The sequence below is a fragment of the Oncorhynchus mykiss genome, chromosome 5, assembly GCF_057628025.1.
Source record: "Oncorhynchus mykiss isolate SJ-2025 chromosome 5, ASM5762802v1, whole genome shotgun sequence".
Classification (NCBI taxonomy): Eukaryota; Metazoa; Chordata; class Actinopteri; order Salmoniformes; family Salmonidae; genus Oncorhynchus; species Oncorhynchus mykiss.
In genome coordinates, this window is record NC_143026.1 from 9,857,501 (window position 1) to 9,874,834 (window position 17,334).

Sequence of the window (17,334 nt, forward strand, 5' to 3'; positions counted from 1 at the left end):
CTCGGGATGTTTTTGTAGAGGTCAAAGCGGAGGTGGACAAAGGCATGATCTGAAAGTGCTATGGGTCCGATTGTACACGTGGCTGAATTTATGAAAGGGTCAAATTAAAATGTCTGGCCAGTAACCCCACTTTTAAGAAAAAGGTTTTGGTATACCTACTGGAGAGCTCCTCTTTGTCTACACCCATTCAGCAAAAGTTCACACCCTCTTAAGCCTTAGCCATCTCTTTAAGGATTCAAATGTGAGGCCATGTGCTAAACAGAGGGAGTAGTGTAGGAAACAACCGATTGAAGTCTGGTTTATACTATGTCTATTGACATGTCTGGAGACAGTTGTCTCCCTGACATCATGAACATTTTATTGTCATCCGACATCAAAATTGTCGTTGTGAAAAAGTCTTAAAAACTAAAATGACAGGGTGCATGACATCTGCAGCCTGGTCGTCCAAAATAGCATAACTGGTGTATTTTAACACCAATAAACCCATCCGTTTAAAAAATGAATTTACTATATGTCAATCTAGCAAACCAGGAAACTAAAAGCAACTTTCTAAACCATGTTTTGATTTGTATCTAGCTTGTTAGCTAGTTAATGATAAGTTAGCTGGCTAGCCAGTTCAAATAATGACCACATCATATAGCTGACAAATGTCTTCAGCTAATTTGCATTCATTATTATAGGAAAATAAACTCACAACAAGATAATTCTTTACAAGTTAATGGCGAGCTAATTACAGAAAATAGCTTACGATTGTGAGTGTGATGAAATAAAAACAGGGCATTCTACCTGAGAACTTGAACTTGGACACGGTCTCATTGGCCAAACGTTAAATCCTATACGTTATACACAGTTGAAGTCGGGAAGTTTACATACACCTCAGCCAAATACATTTAAACTCGAGTTTTTCACAATTCCTGACATTTAATCTTAGTAAAAATTCCCTGTCTTAGGTCAGTTAGGATCACCACTTTATTTTAAGAATGTGAAATGTCAGAATAATAGTAGAGGGAATGATTTATTTCAGCTTTTATTTCTTTCATCACATTCCCAGTGGGTCAGAAGTTTACATACAGTCAGTAAGTATTCAATAGCATTGCCTTTAAATTGTTTAAATTGGTTCAAACGTTTCGGGTAGCCTTCCACAAGCTTCTCACAATAAGTTGGATGAATTTTGGCCCATTCCTCGTGAGAAAGCTGGTGTAACTGAGTCAGGTTTGTAGGCCTCCTTGCTTGCACACGCCTTTTCAGTTCTGCCCACAAATTTTCTATAGGATTGAGGTCAGGGCTTTGTAATGGCCACTCCAATACCTTGACTTTGTTGTCCTTAAGCCATTTTGGAAGTATGCTTGGGGTCATTGTCCATTTGGAAGACCCATTTGCGACCAAGCTTAAACTTCCTGACTGTTGCGGATGGCGTACCTACCAGTGAAGGTAGGCCTTGAAATACATCCACAGGTACTCTTCCAATTGACTCAAATTATGTCAATTAGCCTATCAAGCTTCTAAAGCCATGACATAATTTTCTGGAATTTTCCAAGCTGTCATAGTGTATGTAAACTTCTGACCCACTGGAATTGTGATACAGTTAATTATAAGTAAAATAATCTGTTAATAATAATTAACCAGCTACATGAGGTAGTCACCCGGAATGAATTTCAATTAACAGGTGTGACTTGTTAAAAGTTAATTTGTTGAATTTCTTTCCTTCTTAAATGCATTTGAGCCAATCAGTTGTGTTGTGACAAGGTAGGGAGGGAGGGTATACAGAAGATGGTATTTTACCAAATAGGGCTAAGTCCACATTATGGCAAGAACAGCTCAAATAAGCAAAGAAAAATTTCCAAATGGTGCAGTCTCAAAAACCATCAAGCTCTATGGTGAAACTGGCTCTCATATGGACCGCCATAGGAAAGGAAGACCCAGATTTACCTCTGGTGCAGAGGACAAGTTCATTAGAGTTACCAGTACCTCAGATTGCAGCCCAAATAAATGCTTCACAGAGTTCAAGTTATAGACACATCTCGACATCAACTGTTCCGAGTAGACTGTGTGAATCCGGCCTTCATAGTCAAATTGCTGCAAAGAAACCACTACTAAAGGACACAAATAATAAGAAGAGAGTTGCTTGGGCCAAGAAACATGAGCAATGGACATTAGATCGGTGGAAATCTGTCCTTTGGTCTGATGAGTCCAAATTTGAGATTTTTGGTTCCAACCGCTGTGTCTTTGTGAGACGCAGAGTAGATGAACGGATGATCTCCGAATGTGTGGCTCCCACCGTGAAGCATGGAGAAGGTGGTGTGGGGGTGCTTTGCTGGTGACACTGTCAGTGATATATTTAACCAGCATGGCAACCACAGCATTCTGCTGCGATACGCCATCCCATCTGGTTTGCGCTTAGTGGGACAAAAATATGTTTTTCAACAGGACAAGGACCCAACACACCTCCAGGCTGTGTAAGGACAATTTTACCAAGAAGGAGAGGGATGGAGAGCTGCATCAGATGATCTGGCCTCCACAATCACCCGACCTCAACCGAATTGAGATGGTTTGGGATGAGTTGGAAAAGCAGCCAACAAGTACTCAGCATATGTGGGAACTCCTTCAAAAGTGTTGGAAAATAATCCTCAAGAAGCTGGTTGAGAGAATGCCAAGAGTGTGCAAAGCCGTCAATCAAGGCAAAGGGTGACTACTTTAAAGAATCTAAAATAGAAACTATATTTTCATTTGTTTAACACTTTTTTTGGTTACTACATGATTCCATATTTAATAGTTGATGTCTTCACTATTATTCTACAATGTAGAAAAAAAAGTAAAAATAAAGAAAAACCATTGAATGACCGTTGAACGTTTGACTGGTACTGTACAAAACACCCCACTAAAAGCATAATATGAGGTTCTTCTCCAGTTACTGGGATACAACACGAACCAATGGAGCCAGAGCAATAAGAGATATACTGATACATCTCCAAAGCTATAAATACTTTGGGGTTAAGCAATGTGCTGCATGCATCCTGTTTGGAAAATAACAGTGGGAGTGCTGCTTGAAACACAAGTCTATTCAAGGATTTAAACAACATCAAATTGAAGCCGGAGGTTAGAAACCAACTTAACACGAACAACAAAACCCACCATTATTCAGAACGAATATATTCACAGCTTCAGAGATATGGGAGTCATTAAGAGTGACTATTACACGACAACGATGTTCAGCCATGGTTATCTAAATGTGCTCTTTGCTTATCTCCTCCTCCTCCCCCCCTGCATTCCACTGTAGGAACACACTAGAATACTAGTTCTCGCATTGCTCCCCAATAACCTACTGACAGCTTGGTGTGTGACATGTAAACTGCACTCCATTACTCTCCCAAATATCTTATAATCCATACACAACAAGGTTACAGGTCTCCAGTTGGGTTACCACAACTGGCCAAGCTGCAACATCAAATTAGGCTCTTAAAAAAGGTATGAAAATGAAACTGTGCTTTTTCAAAATCTTAATTTAAGGTCAGGGTTAGGATAATGTTAGCAGAAAGATTAAGCTTAGAGTTATGTTTAAAATCTTATTTTAAAAGATAACTTTTAGAACTAGGCGGGGCTTCCGACTTTTCAATTTAACCAGATTGTAGCAACCCTCCAGTTGGCTCAAAACTGGACAGCTCTACTGGGTGAATGAGGAGAGGAACGGCGGCCAATCGGACACGCACTTGGCCATGCTTTCGTCGTTTTCTTTGTGTCCTTCCTTAAGTGGCATTTTGAAAGTCTCAACTCTCTGTGACAGCTTCGTGTCAGGAGCTGTGAGATGCGACAGTGAGATAAAAGCACTTGGACTAAAGGGCACTGGGAGCATGTGGGGGGGGGGAGAGAGCATGGTCATTAGGATGCATAAGCCTGACATGGAGGATAAGACTGGAGCAGGGACACTGTCATTGTTAAAGTGGGAAGGCCAGCTCCGGGGCATAGATGTGGAAAATAGCTATTTTTAGTCTGAGTCCCCAATGGCACCCTATTCCTATAAAGTGCACTACTTAGTGCACTATGTATAGAATATGGTGCCATTTGGGACCCGTCCTTAATCTCACACACACACCCTTATCTCCAATTTTCTGTATCCTTTTCCATGAGTCGCTCCTCAATAACAGGGTGGGGTAGATTGGACTAGATGGTCTCTCCTCAATAACAGGGTGGGGTAGATTGGACTAGATGGTCTCTCCTCAATAACAGGGTGGTGTAGATTGGACTAGATGGTCACTCCTCAATAACAGGGTGGGGTAGATTGGATTGGATCAGGTATTCCCAAACACAATGCCGTCGGGGATACGCCAAATAAATGTGGTTTACATTTAAAAAAAATAATACATATTTATTTTGTACTTTTTTTTATCTCTTCACATTTTCAAACTGTCCACTTATATTTTCCAACGGGGCTATACATTTGGGTGAGGTTTTTTTCCCCCTCGCCTGAGTAGCCTCATTTCCCTGGCAAATATCAAATGAAACCATCTTGTGTTCAGCGAAATAACAACACAATGTCAAATACAGGTAGCCTAGTGAAATAATTAACATCCAATCACATTAACCGTTACTCTCTTGCAGGAATTCCACTAACGGTCCGTATGTAGCCAAACGTAGCTGCTGCTCATGTTGGTAGCTGCTGCTCATGATGGTAGCTGCTGCTCATGATGCCCTTTGCAACCACGTACCTACGTTAGAGTGGATTCTCGGCGGTCACTAGCATGAAAACTAAATACAGGCACAGACTGTGTGTGGAAAATGATTTAACACTGACACGCTCTCCAATACAACCGAACATTACAGAGTTATGTGCATCCTTTCAAGCCACCCTTCTCATTAACCTGTGGGGAGTTATTCACAATTGTCGATGAACAAATAAAAGTTTTATATGTAAGATATCTAACTAAAGAGCAACATTATTGATTATTATTATATTATTATTTGTGCCCTGGTCCTACAAGAGCTCTTTGTCACTTCCCACGAGCCGGGTTGTGACAAAAACTCACACTCATTATTATGTTTAATAAATGTGATGTATAGTGTGTGTGTGTGTGTGTGTGGCAGGCTTACAATGATGGCAAAAAAACAACATTTGAAAGTGCGCTGACCCGGTGCCTAGAGGGGGTACAGCTGACCCTGGTGCTAGAGGGGGTACAGCTGGAGGTTGAATGATTGAAGGGGTACGGGACTAGAAGTTTAGGAACCACTGGACTAGATGGTCCTCAATAACAGGGTATGGTAGATTGGACTAGATTTTAGGTCCTCAATAACAGGGTATGGTAGATTGGACTAGATGATAGGTCCTCAATAACAGGGTATGGTAGATTGGACTAGATGATAGGTCCTGTAAATTGTGTCATACTCAGTGAGGGTCAAACTAATGAAGGGCAAAATAGGGTTTTGAGATTGGAGTTAGTATGGGCATTGATTCAAAATACACAATTATCAAAAAAATCAGTGCAGAACAGAAAGCCTGTCAAAATACAGGTCCCTGAGAGAGAAAAAAATTGTTTTATTCTCAAGCATGTACCTACACTATTTATTTTAAACATAATTCCTTTTGAAGCTTTATTGACTTAAGCAGCAACTGTACAGGTCAATTCTGGTGTGTAGAGACAGTACAATAGATGATTGTGTACTGTACTATACTAAACTTTGGTGCTACATTTGTTCAATCTGCAAGCAACCAGATTTAAATAAAACCGCTGTTTAAACAAACCCAGCAACCAAGATAACACATGAATACGATGAATCCCAAATGTGAAGTGAGTGGACAGTACAAGGCGGGAAGATAGATAATGTGTTTGACTTTTCCCCAAAATCTGGTTAGCCGGTTTGATTGAACAGAGCCTCTAATCTATAGTCCAATTTGAATTCCATTTTGTTCGTTTTTTTTCTGTGAGCTCAATGCATACATGGCACAGTTTCTCTAGAGATAAATCAGATCCAGCCTGAACTGTACAATGTAGTAGGTAGTTGTAGTTTCCGACAGGCCAATATTCTACATAGTTTAGCGCACAAAACCTGGTAATTAACTACAATGACCATAATTCAGTGTGCATCTACTTGTCCGGTCTGTGTTTATATGCTACGGGAGAGAGAACGCAGAATCGTGAGGTTATATGGAGAGTAGCTGTTGCTTCGTGAGGTATCTCTACCTGAAAATACATGATCTAGGTGATTGATAGTTGGTATTCAGCAGTTATAATAGTAAGCCTTATTTACTTTGAAGAACTACAAAATAGTAATTTTGTCAGACAGCGTAGGCAGCAGCTCTACAGAGATGAGATGATGACTTGGAATGAAATAATAAAGTTATCAAATAAAACGAATGTAATATACACAACAACTGAAATATTTTAATATAGTAATGTGAATAAATGATGGTTAATAAGTGATAAGCAGTAATGGACAGTCACTACCATCATGGGACTTTTATTCTGTGTTGTTACAGCATTCAACCCGCATAATGCATTGTGCATTTCATGTTAAATAAATAAATAATCAAAACTGAAACTGACCTCAAAAAGCATTAATCGCTCAGCACTTCTAATCTCTAACAGAACCTCAGCTAGCCTAGCCTGGGTACCAGTCTTTGTGCCATCATGCCACTCCCTGCAACTCTGTGTCATGCCAAAGACTGGTACCCAGCACTAGCACAACCTGTAGCCCTAAGTCCAGAGGGGAGTCCTAACAAACCAGATGGAATCAACCATCCATAAAGTCATTATCAGTGTGGCTACACAGCCATCCATGAAGTCATTATCGGTGTGGCTGCAAAGCCATCCATAAAGTCATTATCAGTGTGGCTACAAAGCCATCCATAAAGTCATTATCAGTGTGGCTACACAGCCATCCATAAAGTCATTACCGGTGTGGCTACACAGCCATCCATAAAGTCATTATCGGTGTGGCTACACAGCCATCCATAAAGTCATTATCAGTGTGGCTACACAGCCATCCATAAAGTCATTATCAGTGTGGCTACACAGCCATCCATAAAGTCCTTATTGGTGAGACTACACAACCATCCATGAAGTCATTATCAGTGTGGCTACACACTACACAACCAACATTGCAGGCAGCATCCCAAGACCTTCAAAATGGAGATATCGATACATTGCGGTAACGACTAAGCCCCCCAAATCCAGGCGGATTCCTTAGCATTGTCGAGTGGGCTGGAGCGTCTTTGGCTCATGAAGTGTTGGAGTGACAGCGCGGGCAGCATGGGACAAAAGCCCTCTTTGTGTTTCTAATCTGTCTAATGTTCTGACGCGCTAAAGGCAGCGCTGAGCTGTCCCAGCCCCCTGCGACGCAGTCTGGAACAGCCTGAGCTCACACACACACATAGAGAGGAAGGGAAGGATGGAGAGAGGAAGGTAAGGATGGATAAAGGAAGGAATGATGGAGAGAGGAAGGGAAGGAGAGAGGGAAGGAGGGAGAGAGGACAGAGGTAGGGAAGGAGGGAGAGAGGGAGGGAGAGAAGGAGGGAGGGAGGGAACGAAGGAGGGAGAGAGGAAGGAAAGGAGGCAGAGAGGAAGGGAAGGAGGGAGAGAAGGAGGGAGGGAGGGAGGGAAGGAAGGAGGGAGGGAGAGAGGAAGGAAAGGAGGCAGAGAGGAAGGGAAGGAGGGAGAGGACGAGAAGGAGGGAGAGAGAGAGGAAGGAAGGAGGAAGAGAAGGAGGGAGGGAAGGAAGGAGGGAGAGAGGAAGGAAAGGAGGCAGAGAGGAAGGGAAGGAGGCAGAGAGGAAGGGAAGGAGGGAGAGAGGAAGGGAAGGAGGGAGGGAGAGGACGGAGGGAGGGAGAGGACGGAGGGAGGGAGAGGACGGAGGGAGGGAGAGGACGGAGGGAGGGAGAGGACGGAGGGAGGGAGAGAGGAAGGGAAGGAGGGAGAGAGGAAGGGAAGGAGGGAGAGAGGAAGGGAAGGAGGGAGAGAGGACGGAGGGAGAGAGGAAGGGAAGGAGGGAGGGAGAGAGGAAGGGAGGGAGGGAGAGAGGACGGAGGGAGGGAGAGAGGAAGGGAAGGAGGGCGAGAGGACAGAGGGAGAGAGAGAGGATGGGAAGGAGGGAGAGAGGACGGAGGGAGAGAGGACAGAGGGAGAGAGGACGGGAAGGAGGGAGGGAGAGAGGACGGAGGGAGGGAGAGAAGACGGAGGGAGGGAGAGAGGGCGGAGGGAGGGAGAGAGGGCGGAGGGAGGGAGAGAGGGCGGAGGGAGGGAGAGAGGGCGGAGGGAGGGAGAGAGGACGGAGGGAGGGAGAGAGGACAGAGGGAGGGAGAGAGGACAGAGGGAGGGAGAGAGGACAGAGGGAGGGAGAGAGGACATAGGGAGGGAGAGAGGACAGAGGGAGGGAGAGAGGGAGGGAAGTAGGGAGAGGACGGAGGGAGGCAGAGGGGAAGGGAAGGAGGGAAAGAGGAAGGGAAGGAGGCAAAAAGGAAGGGAAGGAGGCAGAGGAAGGGAAGGAGGCAGAGAGGAAGGGAAGTGACTGCACGCAATAGCCCACTGTTCATTAGCACAGACTGAAGCTATGAGTAGAGAAGACCGACTAATCAAGAACTAGAGTTAGTTAGGCCTACACTTTTTTAAGTACAGGGTGAATTTCAATTCAAGTCAGGAAAGCCCACCCACACCCACCCATATCCACCCACACCCACACACACCCACCCATACCCACCCATACCCACACACACCCACCCCCGTAGCTAACAAGTCACCACCAGCCTTCTAGTTACATACCCTTTGCCTGCTTAAGAAACACAAGCTGCTTTTACGAAATTAAAAACAATAGCAGCATAGAGTTTAATAGTAAAACCACAGTCTAGCTAAGTTTTTCTCTCTCTAGTGGGCTATAGAAAAGTTGGCTGTCTTTTAGGGCTGTCCCCGAATTAAAAAATAACTTGGGTCTTTCAATCAATTGGTCGTAAATATTAAAACATGTATTTTTCCATTTATAAATACACCCGGTTTGAATAAAATGAACTATATGTAGGCTACTGAGCTTGTCTGATGCTTTAAGCACTGTGATTAAAAAATGTAGCCACACAAATTACTAAAGAGTGAGATCAATATAGCCTAACCAGAAGAAGAAAAAAATGTTATATCTAAATGAAAATGATACAAATTTAAAAGTAACTTCTATTGCCACTGTGTAAAAATTGCCTACAATAAAGCCAACAAATAAAAACATTGCAGCCTGCGGGTAGAAAATTGACTGCAATTTTATGCATTTTGCCATGGCTGATGCTGTGTTCTTTTGCCCAAACATAATAACAAATTCAATACTGCTAAATTAGTTGTTTTGATCATTTTCCATTCTCCCTGTCTGTCTAGATTTTATTTTGGAGTTTGTAAGTTCTCAAAGATTATAATATAAAAAAATTATAGAGTTACATTAACTTTTCTACCTGGTTTAAGTTTAGACAAAGCGTTTTTCTGGCTTTTTCTTTTTTTTTACACTGTTTGGACCACAATGACAGAGAAATCCCTGCAATAATATCTGATGCACTCATTCACTACTCCCCACAAGTCTTCAAATTGGATTGGAAGAGGCATTGGCTAGTGGGAGTTTCCACCATATTTCTTATACCAGTCATTTCCTTTGAAATCAGTGAAGGGACATGAACAAGTGCAACACTTTTGGAGGGAGCAGAGATAACTGTGACATGGCCAGACACCCTACCTGTGGTAACTGAGGAGTCTGTCGTCCAATCAGAGTCCACTTCCCGTCTCGAATCCTGTAACCACTGACAACTTGTCCTGGGATAGGAGACGGCAAAACCAATTAGGAATCAATTCAGATTACTTCAGTAGAAAACAAATGACCTAAACAAAAATCGGTATGTTACTGTATGTCATAGAATCAGTGTTTTCGCGATATATGCAGGTAAAAATGCTTGATCTTGATGCAGCAATTCTGGCATTTGCATGACAATTTGCTAATAAATTAGTCCGATTTCTCATAAAATAAGAAACGTGTGAAATCTGTTGCTTACCAAGCTTGTGCGTGTGGGTTCTGAAGGCAAACGGGTATATGGGATATGAGTTATAAGTGCAAGCCACGTCTGCGTTTGTAACTGTGGAAAGAATCAAAAACACACAGATGAATAGGCCAGATGACTAATCTGAAATGCTCTATTCAACAACTGCATGAGCATACAGAAAATACACATACACTATATATACAAAAGTATGTGGACACCCCTTTAAATGAGTGGATATGGCTATTTCAACCACACCCGTCGCTGACAGGTGTATAAAATCAAGCACTCCGCCATGCAATCTCCATAGACAAACACTGGTAGTAAAATGGCCTTACTGAAGAGATCAGTGACTTTCAACCTGGCACCGTAATAGGATGCTAACTTTCCAACAAGTCAGTTCGTCAAATTACTGCCGTGCTAGAGCTGACCCCGGTCAACTGTGAGTGCTGCTATTGTGAAGTGGAAACGTCTAGGAGCAATAACGGCTCAGCCACGAGGTGGTAGGCCACACAAGCTCACAGAACGAGACCGCCCAGTCTTGAAGTGCGTAGCGCGTAAAAAAATTGTCTATCCTCGGTTGCAACACTTACTACCGAGTTCAAAACTGCCTCTGCAATCAACGTCAGCACAAAAACTGTTTGTCGAGTGCTTCATGAAATGAGTTTCCATGCCCGAGCAGCAGTACACAAGCCTAAGATCAACATGCGCAATGCCAAGCGTCGGCTGGAGTCGATGTAAATAGTCCGGTGGCCATTTGATTAAGTGTTCAGCAGTCTTAAGGCTTAGGGGTAGAAGCTGTTAAGGAGCCTTTTGGTCCTAGACTCGGTGCTGCGGTACCAATGCAATGAGAAAACATTAGCGAAACATCCATTTACCGTCCATTTACAAAACAGGAAAAGGGAAAACGCATCATCGTGGATCACTTAGCCTACACGATACGCTGGTATTTTTCCTTAACTGCTGCTGATGTCTTGCGGATAAATATGATACTGACAAGAACAACAACAAACAAAAAACAGGTTCAAAATAGCTCCCCAAGCTTTTACAAGCCATTACCACATAGAAAAGAAATGAGCTACTGTTACTGCCTCCTGGACCAACGACAACACAAATACATTTGTGCAAATGACCCAGACGGGGGATGGGGGGGGGGGGGGCTAGCTATCTCAAAGTGATAAATTCCCTCATTCCCATGTCCCACTGACTTGTAATTACAAAATAAATGTTTTCCGGTGGAAGTAGTCAACTGCCAAAATTGAATGTATGTCCTGACAACGTAATGGGGAGAGGGGGATTGGACAAGCCTTGTGCTGCACACAGTGAGTGGAGTGGCCTCTCTGAACTCATACAGACACACAGACAGATACACAAGAGACAGATACACAGACAGACACCCAACCAGACACACACACAACATACCTTGATTTCCTGGAGGGATGACGGTGGTCACAGACATCATCAGATACATGCCAGCAATGAAGGGCTGTCTGTGGAAAGAGAATAGACAAAGAGGCTAAGTCAAACACTGATCTGGAGTCAACGGGTGGTGAGATTATTTTACAATGACTCTATACAAGGTGGATAGTTTGTTAGTGGACACAGATCTGAAGTCAGCTTTACACTGTCATTAAACAGGATGGAGAGTTTCACGTTAGTGGACACTGTTCTGAAGTCTGTTTTATATCAAATCAAATCAAATCTATTTATATAGGCCTTCGTACATCAGCTGATATCTCAAAGTGCTGTACAGAAACCCAGCCTAAAACCCCAAACAGCAAGCAATGCAGGTGTAGAAGCACTGACATTAAACAGGGTGGATAGTACCACGTTAGGTTGGACGTGTGGTGCCAGAATAACAACCTCTCCCTCAACGTGATTAAGACAAAGGAGATGATTGTGGACTACAGGTAAAGGAGGACTGAGCACGTCCCCATTCTCATCGGCGCGGCTGTAGTGAATCAGTGGAGCAGGTAGAGAGCTTCAAGTTCCTTGGTGTCCACATCACCAACAAACTATCATGGTCCAAACACACCAAGACAGTCGTGAAGAGGGCACGACAACACCTATTCCACTCAGGAGAATGAAAAGATTTGGCATGGGTCCTCAGATCCTCAAAAATGTCTACAGCTTCACCATTGAGAGCATCACTGGTTGCATCACTGCCTGTTATGGCAACTGCTCTGCCTTTGTCCGCAAGGCACAGAGGGTAGTGCGAACAGCCCACTACATCACTGGGGCCAAGCTTCCAGCCATCCAAGACCTCTATACCAGGCGGTGTCAGAGGAAGGCCCTAAAAATTGTTAAAAGACTCCATCCACCCTAGACATAGACTATTCTTGTGATCATTTTGACCCCACGGGGTGAGATCTTGCGTGGAGCCCCAGATCGAGGGAGATTATCAGTGGTCTTGTATGTCTTCCATTTCCTAATAATTGCTCCCACAGTGGATTTCTTCAAACCAAGCTGCTTACCTATTGCAGATTCAGTATTCCCAGCCTGGTGCAGGTCTACAATTTTGTTTCTGGTGTCCTTTGACAGCTCTTTGGTCTTTACCATAGTGGAGTTTGGAGTGTGACTGTTTGAGGTTGTGGACAGGTGTCTTTTATACTGATAACAAGTTCAAACAGGTGCCATTAATACAGGTAACGAGTGGAGGACAGAGGAGCCTCTTACAGAAGATGTTACAGGTCTGTAAGAGCCAGAAATCTTGCTTGTTTGTAGGTGACCAAATACTTATTTTCCACCCTAATTTGCAAATAAATTCATAAAAAATCCTACAATGTGATTTATTTTCTGGATTTATTTTTCTAATTTTGTCTGTCATAGTTGAAGTGTACCTATGATGAAAATTACAGGCCTCATCTTTTTAAGGGGGAGAACTTGCACAATTGGTGGCTGACTAAATACTTTTTTTGCCCCACTGTATTACCTCGACTAACCGGTGACCCCTGTATATAGTCTCGCTACTGTTATTTTACAGCTGCTCTTTCATTATTTTATATTTGACTTATCTATTTTTCACTTTTCACTTCTTTTTCTTAAAACTGCATTGTTGCTTAAGGGTTTTGTAAGTCAGCATTTCACTGTAAGGTCTACACTTGTATTCGGCGCATGTGACAAATGACATTCGATTTGAAAACACTTTCATCTGATCAACAAATGGATTATGTTAATCACAGACTCAACAAAATTATTTTTTTGCTTGTTAATCAAAGGGTTAAAATAAGCACATTTCTGCTGTACTCAACCTTTTTATCAAAGTAAAGTACATGTTGGATAAAAACGTCATAACAGGCCATATGTCGATAAACTTCCAATTGTTGACAAAACAAAATACTCTAGAGAAGGTGGGATCTTTTTGTGTCCGTAAAATTAATAATGCGAGAAATAGCAGTGGAAACATCTTTATACGCAAATATTGATATAATAACAATCCTATCGATGTAAAGTTTGAGTTGTGTGGTCCTCTCACTACGACTCAGGAAAGCATACAATTTATTAGGCTTCAGATTAAATACATGATGATGAACTTCACAGGATGATCAAAGTGCACCGTGATGAGCATGAGGCTCCTTTCTAATCAATATGGAGGGTCTCATTCTGGTGACATGATGATCCATGCTTGGCTGTCGTTTGACAATTAAAAATGATCTCCCTCTTATCCATAATCATCTCATAATGTATGCTATACCCACACTGTATCTGCAAGGTTTTGGCTGGAGAGACCAAAATGGGCACATTCGCTATATGATGCAACATTTATAGTGGAAAAAAACATCAGTAGTGTTGAAAATGCAATGGATTCCCATTTAACATGTATTGATGGATTCCCATTTAACATGTATTGATGGATTCCCATTTAACATGTATTGATGGATTCCCATTTAACATGTATTGATGGATTCCCATTTAACATGTATTGATGGATTCCCATTTAACATGTATTGATGGATTCCCATTTAACATGTATTGATGGATTCCCATTTAACATGTATTGATGGATTCCCATTCCCATTTAACATGTATTGATGGATTCCCATTTAACATGTATTGATGGATTCCCATTTAACATGTATTGATGGATTCCCATTTAACATGTATTGATGGATTCCCATTTAACATGTATTGATGGATTCCCATTTAACATGTATTGATGGATTCCCATTCCCATTTAACATGTATTGATGGATTCCCATTTAACTTGTATTGATAGATTCCCATTTAACTTGTATTGATAGATTCCCATTTAACATGTATTGATGGATTCCCATTTAACATGTATTGATGGATTCCCATTTAACATGTATTGATGGATTCCCATTTAACATGTATTGATGGATTCCCATTTAACTTGTATTGATAGATTCCCATTTAACTTGTATTGATGGATTCCCATTTAACTTGTATTGATGGATTCCCATTTAACTTGTATTGATAGATTCCCATTTAACTTGTATTGATAGATTCCCATTTAACATGGGAATGGGAATCCATCAATACATGTTAAATGGGAATCCATCAATACATGTTAAAAGGGAATGGGAATCCATCAATACATTTAACATGTATTGATGGATTCCCATTTAACATGTATTGATGGATTCCCATTTAACATGTATTGATGGAAACCAATTTAACCTTTATGTTTATTCGGTACATGGGAATTTAAACACAAAAGTTATTAGTTTAAATGTGCACTACGTCATCACGCACAGCCATTTATCGACAACAAGTACATTTGATGGAACCATCTCTGGAGAGAAATATTGCTTTTACGCAGATCTTAGAATGAAAATCTGTCGCCAATTGGATGGAAACCTATCTTGTGAGCCAGAATGGCAACAGACTGCTATAATTAGTTATTCCCAGGACACCATAGATAGACATTACTCCCTCTAGTTTGAGCCAGAATGGCAACAGACTGCTATAATCAGTTATTCCCAGGACACCATAGATAGACATTACTCCCTCTAGTTTGAGCCAGAATGGCAACAGACTGCTATAATTAGTTATTCCCAGGACACCATAGATAGACATTACTCCCTCTAGTTTGAGCCAGAATGGCAACAGACTGCTATAATTAGTTATTCCCAGGACACCATAGATAGACATTACTCCCTCTAGTTTGAGCCAGAATGGAGACAGACTGCTACAGACAATAAATGTGCCCATCCAGTAGTATGGCAGTGGAGTGAAACTGGAGTATGGAGACAAAGGAGGAAGCGGACTGGAGCCGGCACCTTTATCCATCAGCCACCTCTTATTCCATCACTCAGAGGAAACAGTGGAACGGTACAATACGTTGAACTTCGGTCAATGACCCGTTTCAATAATGTAATTTCTCTCTGACAGCACAAGGTACAGAAACTATTTATAAATTAAAAAACAAAAACTACGATTTAAGTGAGAATAGGCGTTGGTCTGAAGCCAAAAAAATAAAGGAAATTCAGATGAGCACCACAATGTCTATTCCACCCATGCTCTACCAAGGCTTTCCAGCACACAGCTTTAACCTACTACAGTAGCTATGTTGGTATTTTACTTCAGACTATGTGTAGGCAGGTTTCTTAGGATTTAAACCTTCTCAAACAGCTTAACTTATACTATTAGAGGATGTGGTTGCACAATAATGTGATTTGTACCACATACAAGTTCTTCTTAGGGATTGGCGTCCCGTCGACGGGACAGTTGTAAATCATGCAGCGCCTTGTCATCATTTTAGATTTTAGAGATACAACAAATGTCGGTACATATAAGTGTCTTATATTGGCTGAAAGGTTAAATTCTTGTTAATATAACTGCACAGTCCAATTTACAGTAGCTATTACTGTGAGAAAATGCCATGCTATTGTTTGAGGTGAGCTCCTAACAACAGAACACATTTGTTCACCGCGATAGGTTTGATAAATTCACCTGAAGGTTAAATGTGTACTTACATTCTGAAATCTTGCTCTGATTAATCATCCAAAGGGTCCCAGAGATGACATGAAGTGTCGTTTTGTTAGATAAAATCATTTTTCATAACCTAAAAATGTCCATATAGCATGCACGATCGATTTTGTATTTCCACTCGCTCAATTTGCAAAGAAAGGAATCTTTGAAATCTAACCCTAAATGTTGTTTCAACCAGTCAACTAGAACGTAACGAGACTTCACTATATCATTAGGGGTGTAGTATATCCTATAGGACACCATATTTGGTCAGAGAGCGACTCCATGGCACGCCGATGACGCGGGCGGTCTTCACTTGAATGACTAACTTTGTCAAATAAGCACCAATTGGGGTCAAACAAAGCTAGCTAGATAGCCAATGAGCTGGGCTTTACAGGAGAATCCGAAAATCATGTATCTGTCGTAAAATGTAACTACTAACCTTGTACGACAGCATGCCTTTTCCTTTTGGACAAAAATTATAAGAATATTCAGAGTTATAAAGTTATGAAAACTGATTGTTTAGCAAATGTTGAACTTATGATATTTCTACTAATACTGGAAACGCTGAATCGAAGTCCAAGTATACAGATTTGACGATATTTTTGCAGAAAAATGTAATATGAACGCAAATGTCTCCTTCACGATTTGCCCAAATGTACCTGGGTGACTTTACACTAAATGTCATATAGTTCGCTCATACTTCAAGTTATCCATCTGAAACTTTGCACGTACACTGCTGCCATCTTGTGGACACCATTGGAATTACAACCAGAGTGATGGCTGGAACAGGGACCTTTCTGTTGCATTTCAAAGATGGTGGTTGAAAAAAAGGCTGTTTTTTTTCTTTGTATAGTCTTTTACCAGATCTATTGTGTTGTGTTATTTTCGCCTACATTTATTTCACATTTCCACAAACTGCAAAGTATTTACTTTCTAATGGTACCAAGAATATGCATATCCTTGCTTCAGGGCCCGAGCTACAGGCAGTTAGATTAGGGTATGTCATTTAGGCAAAAATGTTTTAAAAAAACGTGATTTTAAAGTATTGGATTCCTCACACACCACAGTAAGACATTATCCCATTCTGCTACCTTTCATGTTTGCTTTGAATGCAACCTTTGCTTTCACAATGACAAGACCATTAGGCTTGATTGAGCTGTTTTGCCTTGTAGTAATGTGGTGCATGACTGTATTTCACTATACCTTTATTTTAGAAAAGCATGTCATTGACATGTCATTTTAGCTAAACATGCCATTGTATTGAATTACTTTCGCTGTAAAGCATAATTTCAAAATCTGAGACAACAGGTGGATTAACAAAATGCTAAACTGTGTTTTGCAATATTGCACTTGTGATTTCATGAATATGAATATTTTCTAGTAATGTTATTTGACTGTGGCGCTATGCT

General features: G+C 41.4%; 1 protein-coding gene across 4 annotated transcripts in view; it reads right to left on the reverse strand.

The window, feature by feature from the left end:
- Nucleotides 1–17,334, reverse strand: part of pam (peptidylglycine alpha-amidating monooxygenase) — a 157,377-nt gene that overhangs the window by 87,684 nt on the left and 52,359 nt on the right. For all 4 annotated transcript variants that reach the window (XM_036976722.2, XM_036976718.2, XM_090233666.1 and 1 more), the window contains exons 10-12: nucleotides 11,411–11,478; nucleotides 10,004–10,084; nucleotides 9,691–9,767 (exon numbers count right to left, since the gene is read on the reverse strand). In XM_036976722.2, the coding sequence (XP_036832617.1) occupies nucleotides 9,691–9,767; nucleotides 10,004–10,084; nucleotides 11,411–11,478 (226 nt within the window). The remainder of the gene's footprint in view (nucleotides 1–9,690; nucleotides 9,768–10,003; nucleotides 10,085–11,410; nucleotides 11,479–17,334) is intronic.